This window comes from Chlorocebus sabaeus, chromosome 20 (genome assembly GCF_047675955.1).
Source record: "Chlorocebus sabaeus isolate Y175 chromosome 20, mChlSab1.0.hap1, whole genome shotgun sequence".
In the NCBI taxonomy this organism is placed as follows: Eukaryota; Metazoa; Chordata; class Mammalia; order Primates; family Cercopithecidae; genus Chlorocebus; species Chlorocebus sabaeus.
Window position 1 is genome coordinate 110,666,477 of NC_132923.1, and position 17,836 is coordinate 110,684,312.

The window sequence follows — 17,836 nt, forward strand, 5'->3', positions numbered from 1 at the left end:
CCACTTTCTTTCAGCCAAAGAACCCTTTCTTCAAATCAAATTCTACACAGAAGCCTAATACATAAAATAGGTAAATGCAACTCAGCACCCTCTACCCTACTCCCACTGGGTTCTTTCTACACCTCCTCAGACCTTGGGGTTCTGTGGCACATTAATGGTAAAGCACCTCTGAGGTTTCTTCTTGCTTTCGCCAGGACTTCATGATAAACGAAGTCCATTTTCTCTACTATTAACTGATCAGAGCAATGTCATTAGCATCTCTTCTGCCGTGCATTTTGATCTTGCAGGAATTGTAAGATGGCCTGTCTCTCAGAGCACAGTGTAGATGACAGCTCAGCTCTGGAGTCAGAAAGACCCAGGTGTGCACCTTGGCTCTGCCTGATAGCTGTGTGACCCAGGATATATGCCTTAACTTCTTTGGTTTCTACTTTCCTTCTCTCTAAAAATGGGCCAATAATATCTCTGTCATGGTATAATGTGATTACAGGATGAGTAAGAATATATTTTAGGCTCAAAGCCTGGCATATAGTAAGCACTTTAAAAAGGTAAGATTAGTGGGATGTGCCCCCCATGCCTCCATCCCCGGCTCCTTAGGTGTAAACTCTGAGCCACACAGGTTCTGCTGGGGACCAGGGAGCAATGTCTGTAGCCCAGAATCTCACCATCCTAATATAGACAGAAGGAAGCCTGGCTACCCTCCCTACCACCCATTGTTCTAGGCTTACCTTCGCTGGAGTTCTAGGCTCACTGTTCTCTCATCTTCCTGGTATAGGTAGGAGCTGGGCACACAACAGTTGTAACTAAGGCTTTTGGGCAATTCTGGCTGGTAAGGGCGCCATACTTTGAAGCAAGCAGTCTCCACTGAACTTCATCTTTGCCCCTCTCTGGCTTTATTCCCTAAGTTAAGCCTAAACTTACTGACAGCTAAGAATGGTACTGACGCTTCCCCATAATTGTCTCTTATGCATTATCCCATCCCTCCCAAAAGACTATGCAGGAGGAGTACAGTAACTTTTTCGGGTTCACTGTGCAGCAGAAAATGACTTCCTTAATGTTTTCTTTAACTCCACTTCCTTGGCCATAGTTTGTTGGCTCTGGGGTAGAAATCTGATAGAATTTAGGGATCCCAATTAAGGGATTTTATTGATTCTGGGTTGCTCTTTTGAAGCAGAGAAAACTGGTCTGCAGAGAGAGGTGGAAATAAATGAATACAGAGGTTCTACCTAGTGGGTTTAATTCCTGGTTTCAGTTTTGCTTGAGGTTGGCTGTACTTGTTCTTAAATCATGTGACACACCTCAATATCCTCAAATAAATGCCCCTTTTTTAATTTAAAAAAATGGAAGAGGCCGGGCGCGGTGGCTCACGCCTGTAATCCCAGCACTTTGGGAGGCCGAGATGGGCGGATCACGAGGTCAGGAGATCGAGACCATCCTGACTAACACGGTGAAACCCCGTCTCTACTAAAAATACAAAAATTAGCCGGGCGCGGTGGCGGGCGTCTATAGTCCCAGCCACACGGGAGGCTGAGGCAGGAGAATGGCGTGAACCCGGGAGGCGGAGCTTGCAGTGAGTGGAGATTGCGCCACCGCACTCCAGCCTGGGCGACAGAGCGAGACTCCGTCTCAAAAAAAAAAAAAAAAAAAAAAAAAAAAAAAAAAAAAAAAGGAAGAAATAAAGAATGAAAGACTATCTTGTATTTCTGATATTTGCCACCCAAGATGTCTAACCAACATTAAAAAGAGTTGGGAGTCCCTTAAGTAAGCCTCAGATAACAGAATTTCAAGGGTTAGGATAAGGCTGGGGGTGGTGGAAGAACATACTCTCCCCTCTGATAGCATCTTACTGTTCTTCCATCAAGCGGCTGAACTTCTGCCGGGCCAGATCCATAAGCCCGTCTACCTCACTCTTGGAGCGTTTGAAGTTCTCAATGCTGAATGCGTAGACCGTCACCTCTAGGATGCCCAGGTTCAAACACCACCGCAGAGTCTGAGAGGGGAGAAGGCAAGGAGCTAGGATACAAGGAAGAGTGGGAAGGGAAATAAGAGGTACTTTTTGGTCCTGACTCAGAGTTGGAGATGGGAGGCAGACTTTTCTCCTCCCAAAGCTGGGTGAAGCTAGGATAACATCAGTGTTTATGTCAGAATTAATGAATCAAACAAGGAGAAAACCACCATTGAAGAAACTGAAAAATGTGATCTTAGTGAATGCTGATGGCATTGTGCATTACAAGAAAGAACTCTGCACTGAGAGTGTAAAGACCTAGGTTCTAGTCCCTGACTCCATCATGCACTTATGTGACTAGAATCAAATCACTTAATCTCTCTAGGTTTAAGTCTCCTTACCTGTAATAGGAATCACAATCCATCACTTACAAGGTGGTTAACGAACAATATAAAAACACAAGGTGTTATTACTCACAGCGTAACTTCATTATTCTGGTAGGTTGAGAGGCTGATGAGTCAAAAGAAAAAAAGCAATAACTGGACAGCTGTGTAACATTTAATAGCCTGCAAAGGGTTTTCACATAATTTCATTCGATTCTTTGAACACCCACTTTAAAATGACACTGCTGTTTTCATGCCTACTTTACAGATGATAAAACAGGCTCAGAGTTGAAGAATATGTCAAAAATCCTCAACTCAATTGTCTGATTCCATTATATGGAGTTCTAGAACAGGAAAAACAAATTTATAGTTACAGAAATCAGAACAGTAGTTGCCTAGAGAAGAAAAGGAGGAGGTGGAACAGAAGTTGATTGAGAAAGGGCACCAGGGAACTTTTTGGAGAGATAGAAATTTCCTACATCTTTTTGGTTTTTTTTTTTTTGTTTTTTGCTGGCATCTTGCTCTGTCACCCAGGCTAGAGTGCAGTGCTACAATCTTGGCTCACTACAACCTCCACCTCCTACGTTCAAGTGATTCTCCTGCCTCAGCCTCCCGCGTAGGTGGCCTACAGGCATGTGCCACCACACCCGGCTAACTTTTTGTATTTTTAGTAGAGACAGGTTTCCCCATGCTGGCCAGGCTGGTCTCGAACTCCTGACCTCAGGTGATCTGCCTGCCTCGGACTCCCAAAGTGCTAGGATTACAGGCATGAGCCACTGCGCCCAGCAGGAAATGTCTTATATCTCGACAGGGGCATGGGTTAAATGAATGCATTGTCAAAACCTAAAATCTGTGCATTTCACCATATGAAATTATAATTCAAAAAGAAATGAAACTAGCTGGGTGCGGTGGGTCACACCTGTAACCCTAGCACTTTGGGAGGCCGAGGTGAGCAGATTACCTGAGGTTGGGAGTTCAAGACCAGCCTGGGCAACATGGTAAAACCCCATCTCTACTAAAAATACAAAAACTTAGCTGGGTGCAATGGCGCATGCCTGTAATCCCAGCCACTTGGGAGGTTGAGGCAGGAGAATTGCTTGAACCCGGGAGGCAGAGGCTGTGGTGAGCAGAGATCTTACCACTGTACTCCAGCCTGGACTACAGAGTGAGACTTTGACTCAAAAAAAACAGGCCAGGCATGGTGGCTCATGCCTATAATCCCAGCACTTTGGGAGGCCGAGGTGGGAGGATCACGAGGTCAGGAGTTCGAGACCAGCCTGACCAACATGGTGAAACCCCATCTCTACTAAAAATGCAAAAATTAGCTGGGCGTGGTGATGCGGGCCTGTAATCCCAGCTAGTCAGGAGGCTGAGGCAGGAGAATCCCTCGAACCTGAGAGGCAGAGGTTGCAGTGAGCCAAGATTGCGCCACTGCACTCCAACCTGGGCGACAGAGAGAGCGAGATTCTGTCTCAAAAAAAAGAATAAATGAAACTCACACTAGTCCTGGCTGGGCGCGGTGGCTCACACCTGTAATCCCAGCACTTAGGCCACGGGGGGCAGATCACGAGGTCAGGAGTTCATGACCAGCCTGGCTAACATGGTGAAACTCCGTCTCTATTAAAAACACAAAAATTAGCCGAGAGTGGTGGCACGCACCTGTAATCCCAGCTACTCAGCAGGCTGAGTTAGGAGAATCGCTTGAACCTGGGAGGCGGAGGTTGTAGTGAGCTGAGATCATGCCACTGCACCCCAGCCTGGGTGAAGAGCAAGACTCCGTCTCAAAAAAAAAAAAAAAAAAAAGAAAAAAACTTAGTCCTTTGGGGCTGCTCTAATCCTGTACCACTAAAGGTGGAGAACAATGCTGAGAGGTGAAGAACAATGTTGAGAGATGGAGAGCTGGAGAAATGCTGAGAGATGGAGAACAGAAGAAACAAAGCTAAAGAGCTACCTCTCTAACCCCTTAACAAACATACAAGCAAACAAATCTATTGTTATCTTAGGAAAATTACCAGTGAGAACCTGACACTTGAACAGCCTCAGGCTCTAAAGACCTTGCAAGGCAGCCACTGTGGATGGCACATCTGGGTTGGAACCCACCACTGACATCAGTCAATATAGTTGCTAATAACAAGTTTGATTTTTGAGCACTTCCTTTATGTCAGGGCCTGTGCTACATGCTTTTCATTGTGCCATCTTATTTATCTTCAAATAATCTACTGAGAGAGATTGCTAACCCTGTTTTATAGATGAAGAAACTGAGGCAAAAGGAAACTACATAACTCACTGCAGGTCGCAAAGCCAGACAGTGACAGAGCAGGGGTGCCAATGAGTTCTGAGGGACTCCAGAGCTTAAGCTCCTAAGCATTAGGCAAAACTGCCTCTCAGTTACAAAACAGAAGCCAGAGTCAACAAACTCCATAAAGTAAAGACTTCTAGGCCGGGCGTGGTGGCTCAAGCCTGTAATCCCAGCACTTTGGGAGGCCGAGGCGGGCGGATCACGAGGTCAGGAGATTGAGACCATCCTGGCTAACACGGTGAAACCCCGTCTCTACTAAAAAATAGAAAAAATCTAGCCGGGCGAGGTGGCAGGTACCTGTAGTCCCAGCTACTCGGGAGGCTGAGCCAGGAGAATGGCGTGAACCCGGGAGGCGGAGCTTGCAGTGAGCCGAGATCCGGCCACCGCACTCCAGACAGAGCGAGACTCCGTCTCAAAAAAAAAAAAAGACTTCTACAAGGTGTTAGTGAGAACCCCACTGCCACTCATTCAAGAAAAAAACATCACAGCCCTGGCATCACGCTGTGCCCCTGTGCCAGGATACTGGGACCTGTGAACTACAGACTATATTTCCATTCTTTTTTTTTTTTTTTGAGACGGAGTCTCGCTCTGTTGCCCAGGTTGGAGTGCAGTGATGTAATCTCAGCTCACTGCAAGCTCCGCCTCTCGGGTTCACGCCGTTCTCCTGCCTCAGCCTCCTGAGTAGCTGGGATTACAGGCGCCTGCCACCACGCCCGGCTAGTTTTTTGTATTTTTAGTAGAGACGGGGTTTCACCGTGTTAGCCAGGATAGTCTTGATCTTCTGACCTCATGATCCGCGTGCCTCGGCCTCCCAAAGTGCTGGGATTACAGGCGTGAGCCAGCGCTCCCGGCCCTCCATTCTTCTTAAAAGTTTCACCAAGATTGTCATATTCCATTCTTTTGTTAAACTTAATGTTTTCCAATTTATAACATGCATTATACCACAAAATGTTCATGACCTCTGTGTAGAGTGATGTCCTGGTTTGCTGGGGACTTTCACCAGTTTTAGCACTGAAAGATCTGCGTCCTGAGAAACCTGTCAGCCTTGCCAAAGCAGAATGAATAGTCACCCAATGTTCGTCCAGAAATGTCACTTCTAAGAATTTATCCAAAAAGAGTACTTTTTTTTTTCAGACAAGGTCTTGCTCTGTCACCAGGCTGGAGTGTGGTGACATGAACATAGCTCACTGCAGCCTCAACCTCCAGGGTTTAAGTCATCCTTCCACCTCAGACCCGTAAATAGCTGGGACCACAGGCATGCACCACCGTGCTTGGCTAATTTTTTTTTTTTTTTTTTTGTAGAGACAGGATCTCACCATGTTGCCCAGGGTGAAACAGTACTATTTATAATGTTTATTGTAATGTCAAGTAATAGTGGAGCAGTTAAATTGTATCAGATCCTCTTGATAAAATGTTCTACAGTCATTGAAACATACAGTTAGAAAGCTTATATATACACCTTAAAAAATGCTTCCCCAAATGTTGGCCGGGCACAGTGGCTCATGACTGTAACCCCAGCACTTTGGGAGGCTGATGGGGGTAGATCACTTGAGGTCAGGAGTTCGAGAACAGCCTGGCCAACATGGTGAAACCCCATCTCTACTCAAAATACAAAAGAATTAGTTGGATGTGGTGACGGGTGTTCAATCTCAACTACTCAGGAGGCTGAGGAAGAAAATCACTTGAACCCAGGAGGTAGAGGTTGCAGTGAGCAGAGATCATGCCACTGCACTCCAGACTGGGCAACAGAGCGAGACGCTGTCTCAAACAAACAAACAAAACCAAAATGTTAAAAAATAAGGTTACCGAAGCTACAGATGCAATTTTATTAATGTTAAGTCATGTAGAGCATACAATAAGGATTGGATGAGGCATAGAACATAAACTGTTGATTTATTAAAATAAGAAGAGGCAATTTTGTTCCTATTTCCAATATTTTATGGTCATTCACTGGATGATTACTTCTTTGTTAATGTCATTTTTTTTTTCTTGAGATGGTGTCACTCTGTCACCCAGGCTAGAGTACAGTGGCACAATCTCTGTTCACTGCTGCCTCAAGCTTCCTGGGCTCAGACAGTCCTCCCACCTCAGCCTCCTGAGTAGCTGGAGGCACAGGTATGCACCACCAAGTCTGGCTAATTTTTAAATTTTTTTGTAGAGACAGGGTTTGACTATGTTGCCCAGGCCGGTCCTGAACCCCTGGGCTCAAGCAATCCTCCTACCTCAGCCTCCCAAAGTGTGGGATTACAGGCATAAGCAACCACATCTGGCCAATGTCAAGATGAGACCTATAGCTAGCAAGCAAACAGTAAAACACAGAGACAGATACACAAAACACTCTTCAACCACAGCAAACTCAGAGCCTGGTTTTCTAGCTATAATCCACCTCTCCACAGACTGTTCACTTTGGGCTCTGCCATACACACCCACCTCAGCTAGCTTGTTGAAGCCCTGTGAGTGGCCTTCCTGCCGCTCCACCTGGCACTTCTTGGCATAGCGACGGTTCCCGTCCATTATGAATGCAATGTGTTTCGGCATTGGGCCTGCCTGTGGAATAGGAAGACAAATCATGAACAGGTTTCATATTCTTCAGGGATAAAGGAAGACACTACACCCCAAGGTGATAAGTTTGGGTTATGTGATGAAAACCCCAATGAAAGGAATTGGGTACTTTGTGCTTTTAATTCAGTAAAAAGACATTAAAGTTTACTTACTTAGTTACTTAATTTTGAGGCAGGATCTCACTCAGTCACCCAGACTGGAATGCAATGGTGTGATCACAGCTGACTGCAGCCTTGGCCTCCTGGGCTCAAGTGATCCTCCCACCTTTGCCTCTCACTGACTAGCCAGGGCTACCAGCACATGCCATCACACTTACCTAGCCTTTTTTTTTTTCTTTTTTTTTTTTAAGAGATGGAGTCGGCCAGGCATGGTGGCTTACACCTATAATCCCAGCACTTTGGGAGGCTGAGATGGGTGGATCACTTGAGGTCAGGCGTTCGAGACCAGCCTGGCCAACATGGTGAAACTTGGTCTCTACTAAAAATACAAAAATTAGCTAGGCATGGTGGCATGTGCCTGTAGTCCCAGCTACTCTACTCTGGAGGCTGAGGCAGGAGAATCGCTTGAACCCAGGAGGTGGAGGTTGCAGTGAGTCGAGATCATGCCACTGCATTCCAGCCTGGGCAACACAGTGACACTGTCTCAAAAAAAAAAAAAAAAAAAAAGAGATGGGTGGGGTATTTTCGCATGTTGCCCAGGTCTCGAACTCCTGGGTTCAAGCAATCCTCCTTCATCAGCCTCCCAAACTGCTGGGATTAAAAAAGGTATGAGCCACCATAGCTGGCCTACTTATTATTTTTTTGAGACAGAGTCTCGCTCTGTCCCCCAGGCTGGAGTGCACTGGTGCGATTTCGGCTCACTGCAAGCTCCGCCTCCCGGGTTCACGCCATTCTCCTGCCTCAGCCTCCGAGTAGCTGGGACTACAGGTGCCTGCCACCACGCCCGGCTAATTTTTTTTTGTATTTTTAGTAGAGACGGGGTTTCACCGTGTTAGCCAGGATGGTCTCGATCTCCTGACCTCGTGATCTGCCCGCCTTGGACTCCCAAAGTGCTGGGATTACAGGCTGAGTCACCACGTCCGGCCTACTTATTTTTATTTACTTTTTTTTTTTTTTTGAGACGGAGTCTTGCTCTGTCACCCAGGCTGGAGTGCAGTGGCGCGATCTTGGCTCACTGCAAGCTCCGCTTCCTGGGTTTACGCCATTCTCCTGCCTCAGCCTCCTGAGTAGCTGGGACTACAGGCGCCTGCCACCTCGCCCGGCTAGTTTTTTGTATTTTTAGTAGAGACGGGGTTTCACCGTGTTAGCCAGGATGGTCTCGATCTCCTGACTTTGTGATCCGCCCGCCTCGGCCTCCCAAAGTGCTGGGATTACAGGCTTGAGCCACCGCGCCCGGCTTTTATTTACATATTTACTGAGCACTTACTCCATGGCAAATACTATGCTAAGCTTCTTTTTTTTTTTTTTTTTTTTTTTTTGAGACAGAGTCTCGCTCTGTTGCCCAGGCTGGAGTGCAGTGGCCGGATCTCAGCTCACTGCAAACTCCGCCTCCCAGGTTCACGCCATTCTCCTGCCTCAGCCTCCCGAGTAGCTGGGACTACAGGCGCCCACCACCTCGCCCGGCTAGTTTTTTGTATTTTTTAGTAGAGACGGGGTTTCACTGGGTTAGCCAGGACGGTCTCGATCTCCTGACCTCGTGATCCACCCGTCTCGGCCTCCCAAAGTGCTGGGATTACAGGCTTGAGCCACCGCGCCTGGTCTGCTAAGCTTCTTATACTTCATCTTATCATACAAGTCTATAAAGTAAATAGTATTATCTTCATTTTACAGATGGAAAAACAAGCTCAGAGACTTCTAGTGACTTGCGTAAGTCACACAGTTAAGAAGAGACAAATGGGGATTCAAACTGATGTCCCTCTGCCTCCAGAGTTAATCTTTCAACCATATGCTCTTAAGTACAGGCTTGGTTTAGAGCAACTAGAGAGCAAAGGGAAAAAAATTTTTTTTTTCCTTGAAAAAGGTCTTACTCAGGCCAGGCGCGGTAGCTCACACCTGTAATCCCACCAGCACTTTGGGAGGCCGAGGTGGGCAGATCACGACGTCAGGAGATCGAGACCATCCTGGCTAACATGGTGAAACCCTGTCTCTACTAAACATACAAAAAATTAGCCAGGCATGGTGGTGGGCGCCTGTAGTCCCAGCTACTCGGGAGGCTGAGGCAGGAGAATGGCGTGAACCTGGGAGGTGGAGCTTGCAATGAGCTGAGATGGCACCACTGCACTCCAGCCTGGGCAACAGAGTGAGACTCTGTCTCAAAAAAAAAAAAAAAAAAAAAGAAACAGGGTCTTACTCTGTTACCCAAGCTGGATGGAGTATGGTGGTGTAATCTCAGCTCATTTGCAACCTCCACTTTTTGGGAGGAGAAAGGTTCTCCCACTTCAATTTCCCAAGTAGCTGAGACTACAGGAATACACTACCACACCCAGCTAATTTTTTTATTTTTTGTAGAGATGGGGGTCTCACCATAATGGCCAGGCAGCTATCGAACTCCTGGGATCAAGAGATCCACTCGACTTGGCCTCCCAAAGTGCTGGGATTACAGGTTTGAGCCATTGTGCCTGGCCAGGAAAAATTTTGATGGGTATAGTCAAACGAAGATGTTACCTTCTACAGAAAAAAGGAACTCATATGGCTAGGTGCAGCGGCTCACGCCTGTAATTCCAGCACTTTGGGAGGCCAAAATGGGTGGATGACTTGAGGTCAGGAGTTAAAGACCAGTTTGGCCAACATGTTGAAACCCCATCTCTACTAAAAATGCGAAAATTAGGGCTGGGTGCAGTGGCTCACACCTGTAATCTCAGCACTTTGGGAGGCAAAGGAGGGCAGATCACAAGGTCAGGAGTTCAAGACCAGGCTGGCCAATATGGTGAAACCTCGTCTCTACTAAATATACAAAAATTAGCCAGGCGTGGTGGCAGATGCCTGTAATCCTAGCTACTTGGGAGGCTGAGGCAGGAGAACTGCTTGAACCTGGGAGGCGGAGGTTGCAGTGAGCCAAGATCATGCCACTGCACTCCAGCCTGGGCAACAGAGCAAGACTCCATCTTGGAAAAAAAAAACACAAAATACAAAAAATTAGCCAGGTATGGTGGTGGGAGCCTGTAATCCCCGCTACTCAGGAGGCTGAAGCCGGAGAATGGCTTGAACCCGGGAGGCAGAGGTTGCAGTGAGCCAAGATGGCGCCACTGCACTCCAGCCTGGGTGACAGAGTGAGACTCTGTCTCAAAAAAAAAAAAAAAAAAAAAGGGCCCTAATTCCTGACCTCTAGCCAACTGCTGACACACAGGAACTGGGGCGCAATATTGTTGGATCTGTTGATCTTGCAAGAAAACCAAACATCAGGATTTTTATAAAAATTTTGCTTTTCGGCCGGGCGCAGTGGCTCATGCCTATGATCCCAGAACTTTGGGCAGCCGAGGTGGGTGGATCACAAAGTCAGGAGTTTAAGACCAGCCTGGCCAACATGGTGAAACTCAGTCTCTACTAAAAATAAAGAAAAATTAGCCAGGTGTGGTGGCGGGCGCCTGTAATCCCAGCTACTCGGGAGGCTGAGGCAGGAGAATTGCTTGAACCCAGGAGGCAGAGGGTGCAGTGAGCCAAGATCATGCCACCGCACTCCAGCCTGGGTGACAGAGTGAGACTCTGTCTCAAAAAAAAAAAAAAAAATTGTTTTTCAAAGCAAACCAAAAAGACTTTTTTTGAGCCAAACAAAACTTACTTGGAGCCAGACACGGTGGCTCAAGCCTGTAATCCCAGCACTTTAGGACGCTGAGGTGGGCAGATCACTTGAGGCCAGGAGTTCGAGACCAGCCTGGCCAACATGGTGAAACCCCAACTCTACTAAAAATACAAAAAAAATAAAATAAAATAACCAGGCGTGGTGGCAGGTGCCTATAATCCCAGCTACTTCGGGAGGCTGAGGTGGGAGAATCGCTTGAACCCAGGAGGCGGAGGTTGCAGTAAGCCAAGATTGCACCAGTGCACTCTAGTCTGGGAAACAGAATAAGACTCCATCTCAAAAAAGAAACCACAAAAAACAAAACCCTTATCTGGCTTGGAGCAGCTTTGAGTTGTCTCCCATAACACAAATGGACTCCTTAGCCTATTTTTCCTCACCTGGGAGGGCTCTTCCCTGACTGCTTCCTCATCAACACTTCTCCTTTTTCTACTTCTGTCTCCCACGTACAGCCTTTCCATCCCCCAAACTCCATTCAAGTTATGCAGCTTGTTCTTCCAAACATACCACTGCAGTGGTTCCCCAAGGAGTTACTTCCCATTTCCTGGACTGCTTGAGATCCCTTGGCATTTGTTTCTGAGCATGTGTGGGGCTTGTATAAAGATTACTGACTCATGAATTCATTACTGCCTGCTGCTTGACAGCCTGTGGCTGAAAAACAAAACCAAGCTGACTGGCCCCAATCTCAAACCTGTCTTAGGCAGATACAATATTGCTGTGATTCCTAGAGAAAAAGCTGAGGGAAGATTTGGGGAAGATGGGAGATAATAGTCTTCAAATGGCTGAAAGACAACCCTAATAATAATTAAGAACTGCTAGACATTATGCTAACTGCTTTATATTAATGTCTCATTTAATTCTCATAACAATTCTATAGTTGTTAAAGTCACATGATTACTAAATGATAGAACAGGACTTTCAGACCAGGTGCAGTGGCTCAGGCCTATAATCCCAGCACTTTGAGAGGCTGAGATAGGTGGATCACCTGAGGTCAAGAGTTTGAGACTAGCCTGGCCAGTATGGTAAAATCCCATCTCTATTAAAAATATAAAAATTAGCCATGTGTGGTAGCACATGCCTGTAACCCCAGCTACTTGGGAGGCTAAGGCAAGAGAATTGCTTGAACTTGGAAGACGAAGGCTGCAGTGAGCCAAGACTGTGCCATTGCACTCCAGCCTGGGTGACAGAGCAAGACTCCGTCTCAAAAAAAAGAACAGGAATTTCAGCCATGTTTGTCTGTCTCTAGAGCCCAAACTCCTTTTGTTTTTTTTTGGGACAGAGTCTCATTCTGAACTTTTTTTTTTTTTTTTTCTTTGAGACAATCTCGTTCTGTCACCCAGGCTGGAGTGCGGTGGCACAATCATGACTCACTGCAGCTTTGACCTGGGCTCAAGAAATTCTCCCACTTCAGCCTTCCGAGTAGCTGGGACTACAGGTGAACACCACTGAGCCCGGCTAATTTTTGCATTTTTTTGTAGAATCAGGGTTTTGCCATGTTGCCCAGGCTGGTCTCAACTCCTGAGCTCAAACAGTCTGCCCACCTCGGCCTCCCAAATTGCTGGGATTACAGGCCTGAGGGACCAGGCCCAGCCCCCAAGCTCTACTGCCAGATCAAAGAATATATCAAAGATTAACCTATTTAAATCCAGAGGACAGTACAAGGAACAATGGATCAACATTCCAAGGAAACAAATTTCAGTTCTCTATAAGGAATACTTAGCAGTCTAGGCGGCCCACTGATATTGACAGGCCTCGGCTTCCTGAAAATGTCAGAGTTAGGACAAAAGTCTACCAGAAATGTAGACCTGGAAGTTACCATTCTAAGACTCTTTGGTTTCCTTGCTAAATTCCACGAATTTAAACCATGAATTGCTCAACTTTATTAACAGATTTTGATACAAGATTATCCAACTGACCAGGCCAACTGGTGCTCTGGGCCATTGCTCACCTTTATGATGTTGGCACAGAACCGCTCCCAAAGTGACAGCTCTCCTTCCTTGATCCATGACATAGTTCTTTCCCAGTCAGAAGATCACCCCAGAACAACCAAACACCAGCCAGGTAATCTTGGATAAACGAGAAAGAAAATAAGAAGCCACCAAGGTTTGCAAAGAGCTATAACTGACTTCTGGGGAATCAGATGGACTGTGGAGAGCAGCCAGCATTAGAATCCAAAGACACTGGTCTAAGCCTATAATCTTTTACCACCCAGAGTTTTATAAAGCAATGAGACCTCTCTGGGGGGCAAAAGCCTTTCCTCGGTTCTCGTGCCTTTGCAGACTTGTTCCCATTCCCATTTCCTCAGTATCTGCACTGACTTCTTCTGAACATCTAAGTCAGCTTCCTGCCACATCATGGTGCCCACATCTTGATCATTCCCTGTTTCTTCCTTCTCCATCTTCCCTCAAGCTGTTTCCCACTCTGCGCTCCCAGTTACTAACCCCTTCAGTTATCGCACCGCCGGTACTTCACGCCTCAGTGGTCTCCTGATTATCCCCTCAGTCGTCCCTTTGCTTCTCCCGCAGCTGCTCCCCGCCCAGTCACCCTCTTCTCCTCTAGTTCACCCCTTCAGTTCAGTGGCACCTGATTCGCTCCGCTGGGCGCGTCCCCACCGCTTCAGTGGGCCGGCACTTCCTCACGACGTGGCGCTAGAAGAACACGTCATCTTTGGGCGCTGCGACACGCCCCCTCCGTCACCCAAGTTGGGGGGGCCCTGCCCTGCGCCTGCGCCTGCGGGCTAGAGGGAGGGCAGTTCTCAGTCCCGTGGGGTGTGGAAGCCGGCAAGGGTGAGAGCCAGGCTCACGTGACCCAGCGGGGCGGGAGGCTGGGCTCCAGGCCACGTGCTGGGGGACCAGCTGGGGAAGACGGGGTTGAGCCCAGCGTGGGGAGCGGAAGGGTCGGTAGACTCACAGATTGGGAGGCCTCTGGAAAACGCGCCAGTGAAATGAGCCAGGGGCAAGAATCGAGGCGCTTCTCGGCCTTCGAAGACAGCTTAGGACTGCTGAGAAATGGGGTAAGGCAGCGTCCTAACCTGGGAATGCCGCAGAACCGGGCTTCATTAGAGCACTGGTACATACTCTTAAAAATTATCTCGTTACGTTTCGTGTTTTATTTAGTGGATTTAATCGTCTGGGAAGAAGTTTCTAGCCGCAGCCAATCTTACAGACGCGCAGAATATTAATCTATTTTGTGCCGATTTAAGGCACGCATATTTTAGGATTTGTGGATTACCAAGACCTGTCCCAACGAACTTAGGAGAAGCGGTAAGGCCAGAAAGATCTCTGCCATAAGAATGACTTCTAGGCCAGACGCAGTGACCCACGCCTGTAATCCCAGCACTTTGGGAGGCGGAGGCGAACGGATCACCTGAGGTTAGGAGGTCGAGACCACCCTGGCCAACATCGTGAAACCCCCGTCTCTACTAAAAATACAAAAAATGAGCCGGGCGTGGTGGCGGGCGCCTGTAGTCCCAGTTACTCGGGAGGCTAGGCAGGAGAATCGCTTGAACCCTGGAGGCGGTGGTTGCGGTGAGCCAAGATCACGCCACTGCACTCCAGCCTGGGCAACAGGAGCGAAACTCCATCTCAAAAAAAAAAAAAAAAAAAGAATGACTTCTAAAATAACAGAAAGGTGCTCGCTTTGGCAGCACATAAACGAAAATAACAAATTAACCCTGGTAGAAAAGCTAAGGGCATTAGCTCTGTACTGAACCTTTACGAAAAAAAGGGTTGCAAGGATTCTAGGCTAACAAAAGAAATTCGTAGTTAAGGCCGGGCGCGGTGGCTCACGCCTGTAATCCCAGCACTTTGGGAGGCCGAGGCGGGTGGATCACGAGGTCGGGAGATCAAGACCATCCTGGCTAACGCAGTGAAACCCCGTCTCTACTAAAAATACAAAAAATTAGCCGGGCGTAGTGGCGGGCATATGTAGTCCCAGCTATTCGGGAGGCTGAGGCAGGAGAATGGCGTGAACCCAGGAGGCGGAGCTTGCAGTGAGCCGAGACTGGGCCACTGCACTCCAGCCTGGGCGACAGAGCGAGACTCCGTCTCAAAAAAAAAAAAAAAAAAAAAAAGTAGTTCAATCTTCTCAAAATTGAAAAAGGAGGAAAAAATTCTTTACAGATTCTTATACAACCAGTATTATTTTTATTTATTTATGTATTTATTTTGAGACGGAGTCTGGCTCTGTCACCGAGGCTGGAGTGCAATGGCGCGATCTCGGCTCACTGCAACCTCCGCCTCCCGGGTTCAATCGATTCTCCTGCCTCATCCTCCCGAGTAGCTGGGACTACAGGCGCGCACCACCACGGCTGGCTAATTTTTGTACTTTTAGTAGAGACAGGGTTTCACCATTTTGGCCAGGATGGTTTGGATCTCTTGACCTCGTGATCTGCCTGCCTAGGCCTCTCAAAGTGCTGGAATTACAGGTGTGAGCCACCTGGCCAGGCCACAACCAGTATTTCTTGCAAAGCATAATACAACTTTATGATGCATTATGTCTTGAGTAGAATAAAAATTCACAATTGTCAAAGAACTTTTTTGTCGCATTTCACTTTTCAATATTATTAAAGAAATGAGGCAAGGAAGAGATTTTTTATTGGCAATTTCTAATTGATTATGTCTTCCACTCTTTCTAATGAAAGGGGTTATTTTAACACAGCAACATGATCAGAGAAAGCCCTAGAGATGAGTAGAAATGAATAGTATTGAGCTTTTCCATCCTTCCTGCTTTGCAACCTGGGGAGTAAATTTCAGTCCAACTTACTTCATTTTGCAGCAAGACAATTTAACTAAGTCCACTAGTAGTTTGCTGCTTTATGAGGTTCTACTGTCAGCTTTGACTTTTGGTACAATTAAGGAGCCACAAAGTCCCTGGAGTAGATGTATGAAACTTCTTTCCCTTGCTCTGATAATGTCAGGCTTGAGGATTTAAACTGGTTTCTCTGTTTCCTTGCACGTTTTGTTAATATACTTGGTTTGCCTCCAATCAAGTTTTTTTTTCCTTTTTAAAATCCTTCCCTTAGTGGGAATAGATGTTTAAAATTCAGTGTTCTTGCTTGATGACTTATATATAAATATAAGTGATATATAAAAAAAATTCGATGCTCATAAAAAGCAAACTTTGGCTCAAAGAAAATGTTGCATTTATAGTTAGTCAGTGAATCTCCTCTGGCCTTAATTTCCCCAGTTCCACAACACATTTCTGTCCTTGGGGTACTGCAAGGGGTTAATTAATTAAGATTTGTAAAGGACTTTGAGGAGTAGGGGACAAAGTATTATTAGGGTCTCATGCCCCAAGCCATGGCCCCATCCTTTCATCCCAGCCAGTGGCACAGGCAACCCCATTCTTATGCATGCCAAGCCCCTAATCCCCTCTTGAATGTGGAAGCTTCCAAGGAAAGGACAAGAGGCCTTAACTAGAAACAAAAATCCACTGTAATGAGGTGCTAAGAGGACTGAACTTTCAAGATTCATTCCTAACAAAGTGGCTGAACAGAAAAATGTAATGGTTCTTCTGTGACTTCTGAGTCCCAATCCAAGAAAGTGGGAGTTATGGGAAGGGCAAAAACATCTGACAAGGGCATGACAGTTTGAGTACCAATAAGTCTTTATTTATTCATTGTATTTTCCCAGGGAAAGGAGAAGGGAGGAGTCAGCATGTGTTAAAAAATGATTAAAAAATGGGAAAGGAAGTATCCAGTACAGCAAAATCAACCATCAAATAAACACACCCCAGTGATGGGGTCACCAAAGCCCAAAGGGGCTCAGTCTCCTGCAGTTCAGGAATGAGGGAAAGGGATCAGGAAAAAAACAGACAGGTACAGGCTTTCCTACCCTCCCTTCCCATAAATTCAAGATTTTACACAAAGCTTTGGTTTCTAGCAGTAAACATGGAGTTACATTCGTTCGTCTCCTATTAAACAATCTTGTGGCCACTTTGACATAAGTTTCTAGCACCTGCATAAAAGTTCCTGAGTGACTTGGATATACATTCATATTCCCTTTCTTGGCCTCCTGACCCCACTTTCTACATGGAAGGCCCCCAGTTGCATCTCTCTACTTTAGGATTAAAAATTAAGTAGGTTTGATCCATCCAAAATACAGCAGTGTCTTTTTTTTTTTTTTTTTTTTTTTTTGAGATGGAGTCTTGCTCTAGCCAGGCTGGAGTGCAGTGATGCGATCTCGGCTCACTGCAGCCTCTACCTTGCGAGTAGCTGGGACTACAGGTATGCACCACCACACCCAGCTGTTTTTTTTGTATTTTAGTAGAGACAGCGTTTCACCGTGTTGGCCAGGATGGTTTTGAACTCCTGACCTCGTGATCCGCCCGCCTCAGCCTCCCAACGTGCTGGGATTACAGGCGTGAGCCACTGTGCCCGGGCTACAGTGTTTGGCATGAATATATCAAGAAATAGTCGGCCCAGCGTGGTGGCTCATGCCTGTAATCCCATCACTTTGGAAGGCCGAGGTGGGCAGATCACCTGAGGTCAGGAGTTCCAGACCAGCCTGGACAACACAGTGAAACCCTATCTCTACTAAAAATATGAAAATTAGCTGGGTGTGGTGGGCACCTGTAATCCCAGCTACTCAGGAGGCTGAGGCAGAATTGCTTGAACCCAAAAGGCAGAGGCTGCAGTGAGCCAATCATGCCACTCCACTCCAGCCTGGGCGATAGAGTGAGACTCCATCTTAAAAAAAAAAAAAGAATTGGTAATGGTCTTGACTTAGGTGGTTGGGAACAAAGGATAGAGGGTTTTCCTAGCTTCAGGATTTTTGCATACATCGTTTAAGAATTGTGGAGACACTCCAAGTGTTAAATGTGTATGAGTGTGGGTGTGTAAGTTTTCTTTTGGGA

General features: G+C 46.7%; 1 protein-coding gene across 7 annotated transcripts in view; it reads right to left on the reverse strand.

Moving 5' to 3' along the window:
- DHDDS (dehydrodolichyl diphosphate synthase subunit) overlaps window positions 1-13,640 on the reverse strand; it is a 43,827-nt gene extending 30,187 nt beyond the window's left edge. For 3 of the 7 annotated variants that reach the window (XM_037983164.2, XM_037983047.2, XM_037982955.2), the window contains exons 1-4: window positions 13,565-13,640; window positions 12,930-13,047; window positions 7,055-7,171; window positions 1,845-1,987 (exon numbers count right to left, since the gene is read on the reverse strand). In XM_037983164.2, the coding sequence (XP_037839092.1) occupies window positions 1,845-1,987; window positions 7,055-7,171; window positions 12,930-12,992 (323 nt within the window). In that variant the 5' untranslated portion in view covers window positions 12,993-13,047; window positions 13,565-13,640. Of the gene's footprint in view, window positions 1-1,844; window positions 1,988-7,054; window positions 7,172-12,929; window positions 13,048-13,422; window positions 13,539-13,564 lie in introns of those variants that run through there. The other 4 variants (XM_037983102.2, XM_037983070.2, XM_037982921.2 and 1 more) reach the window with 2 other exon arrangements.
- Window positions 13,641-17,836: the final 4,196 nt, after the last annotated feature.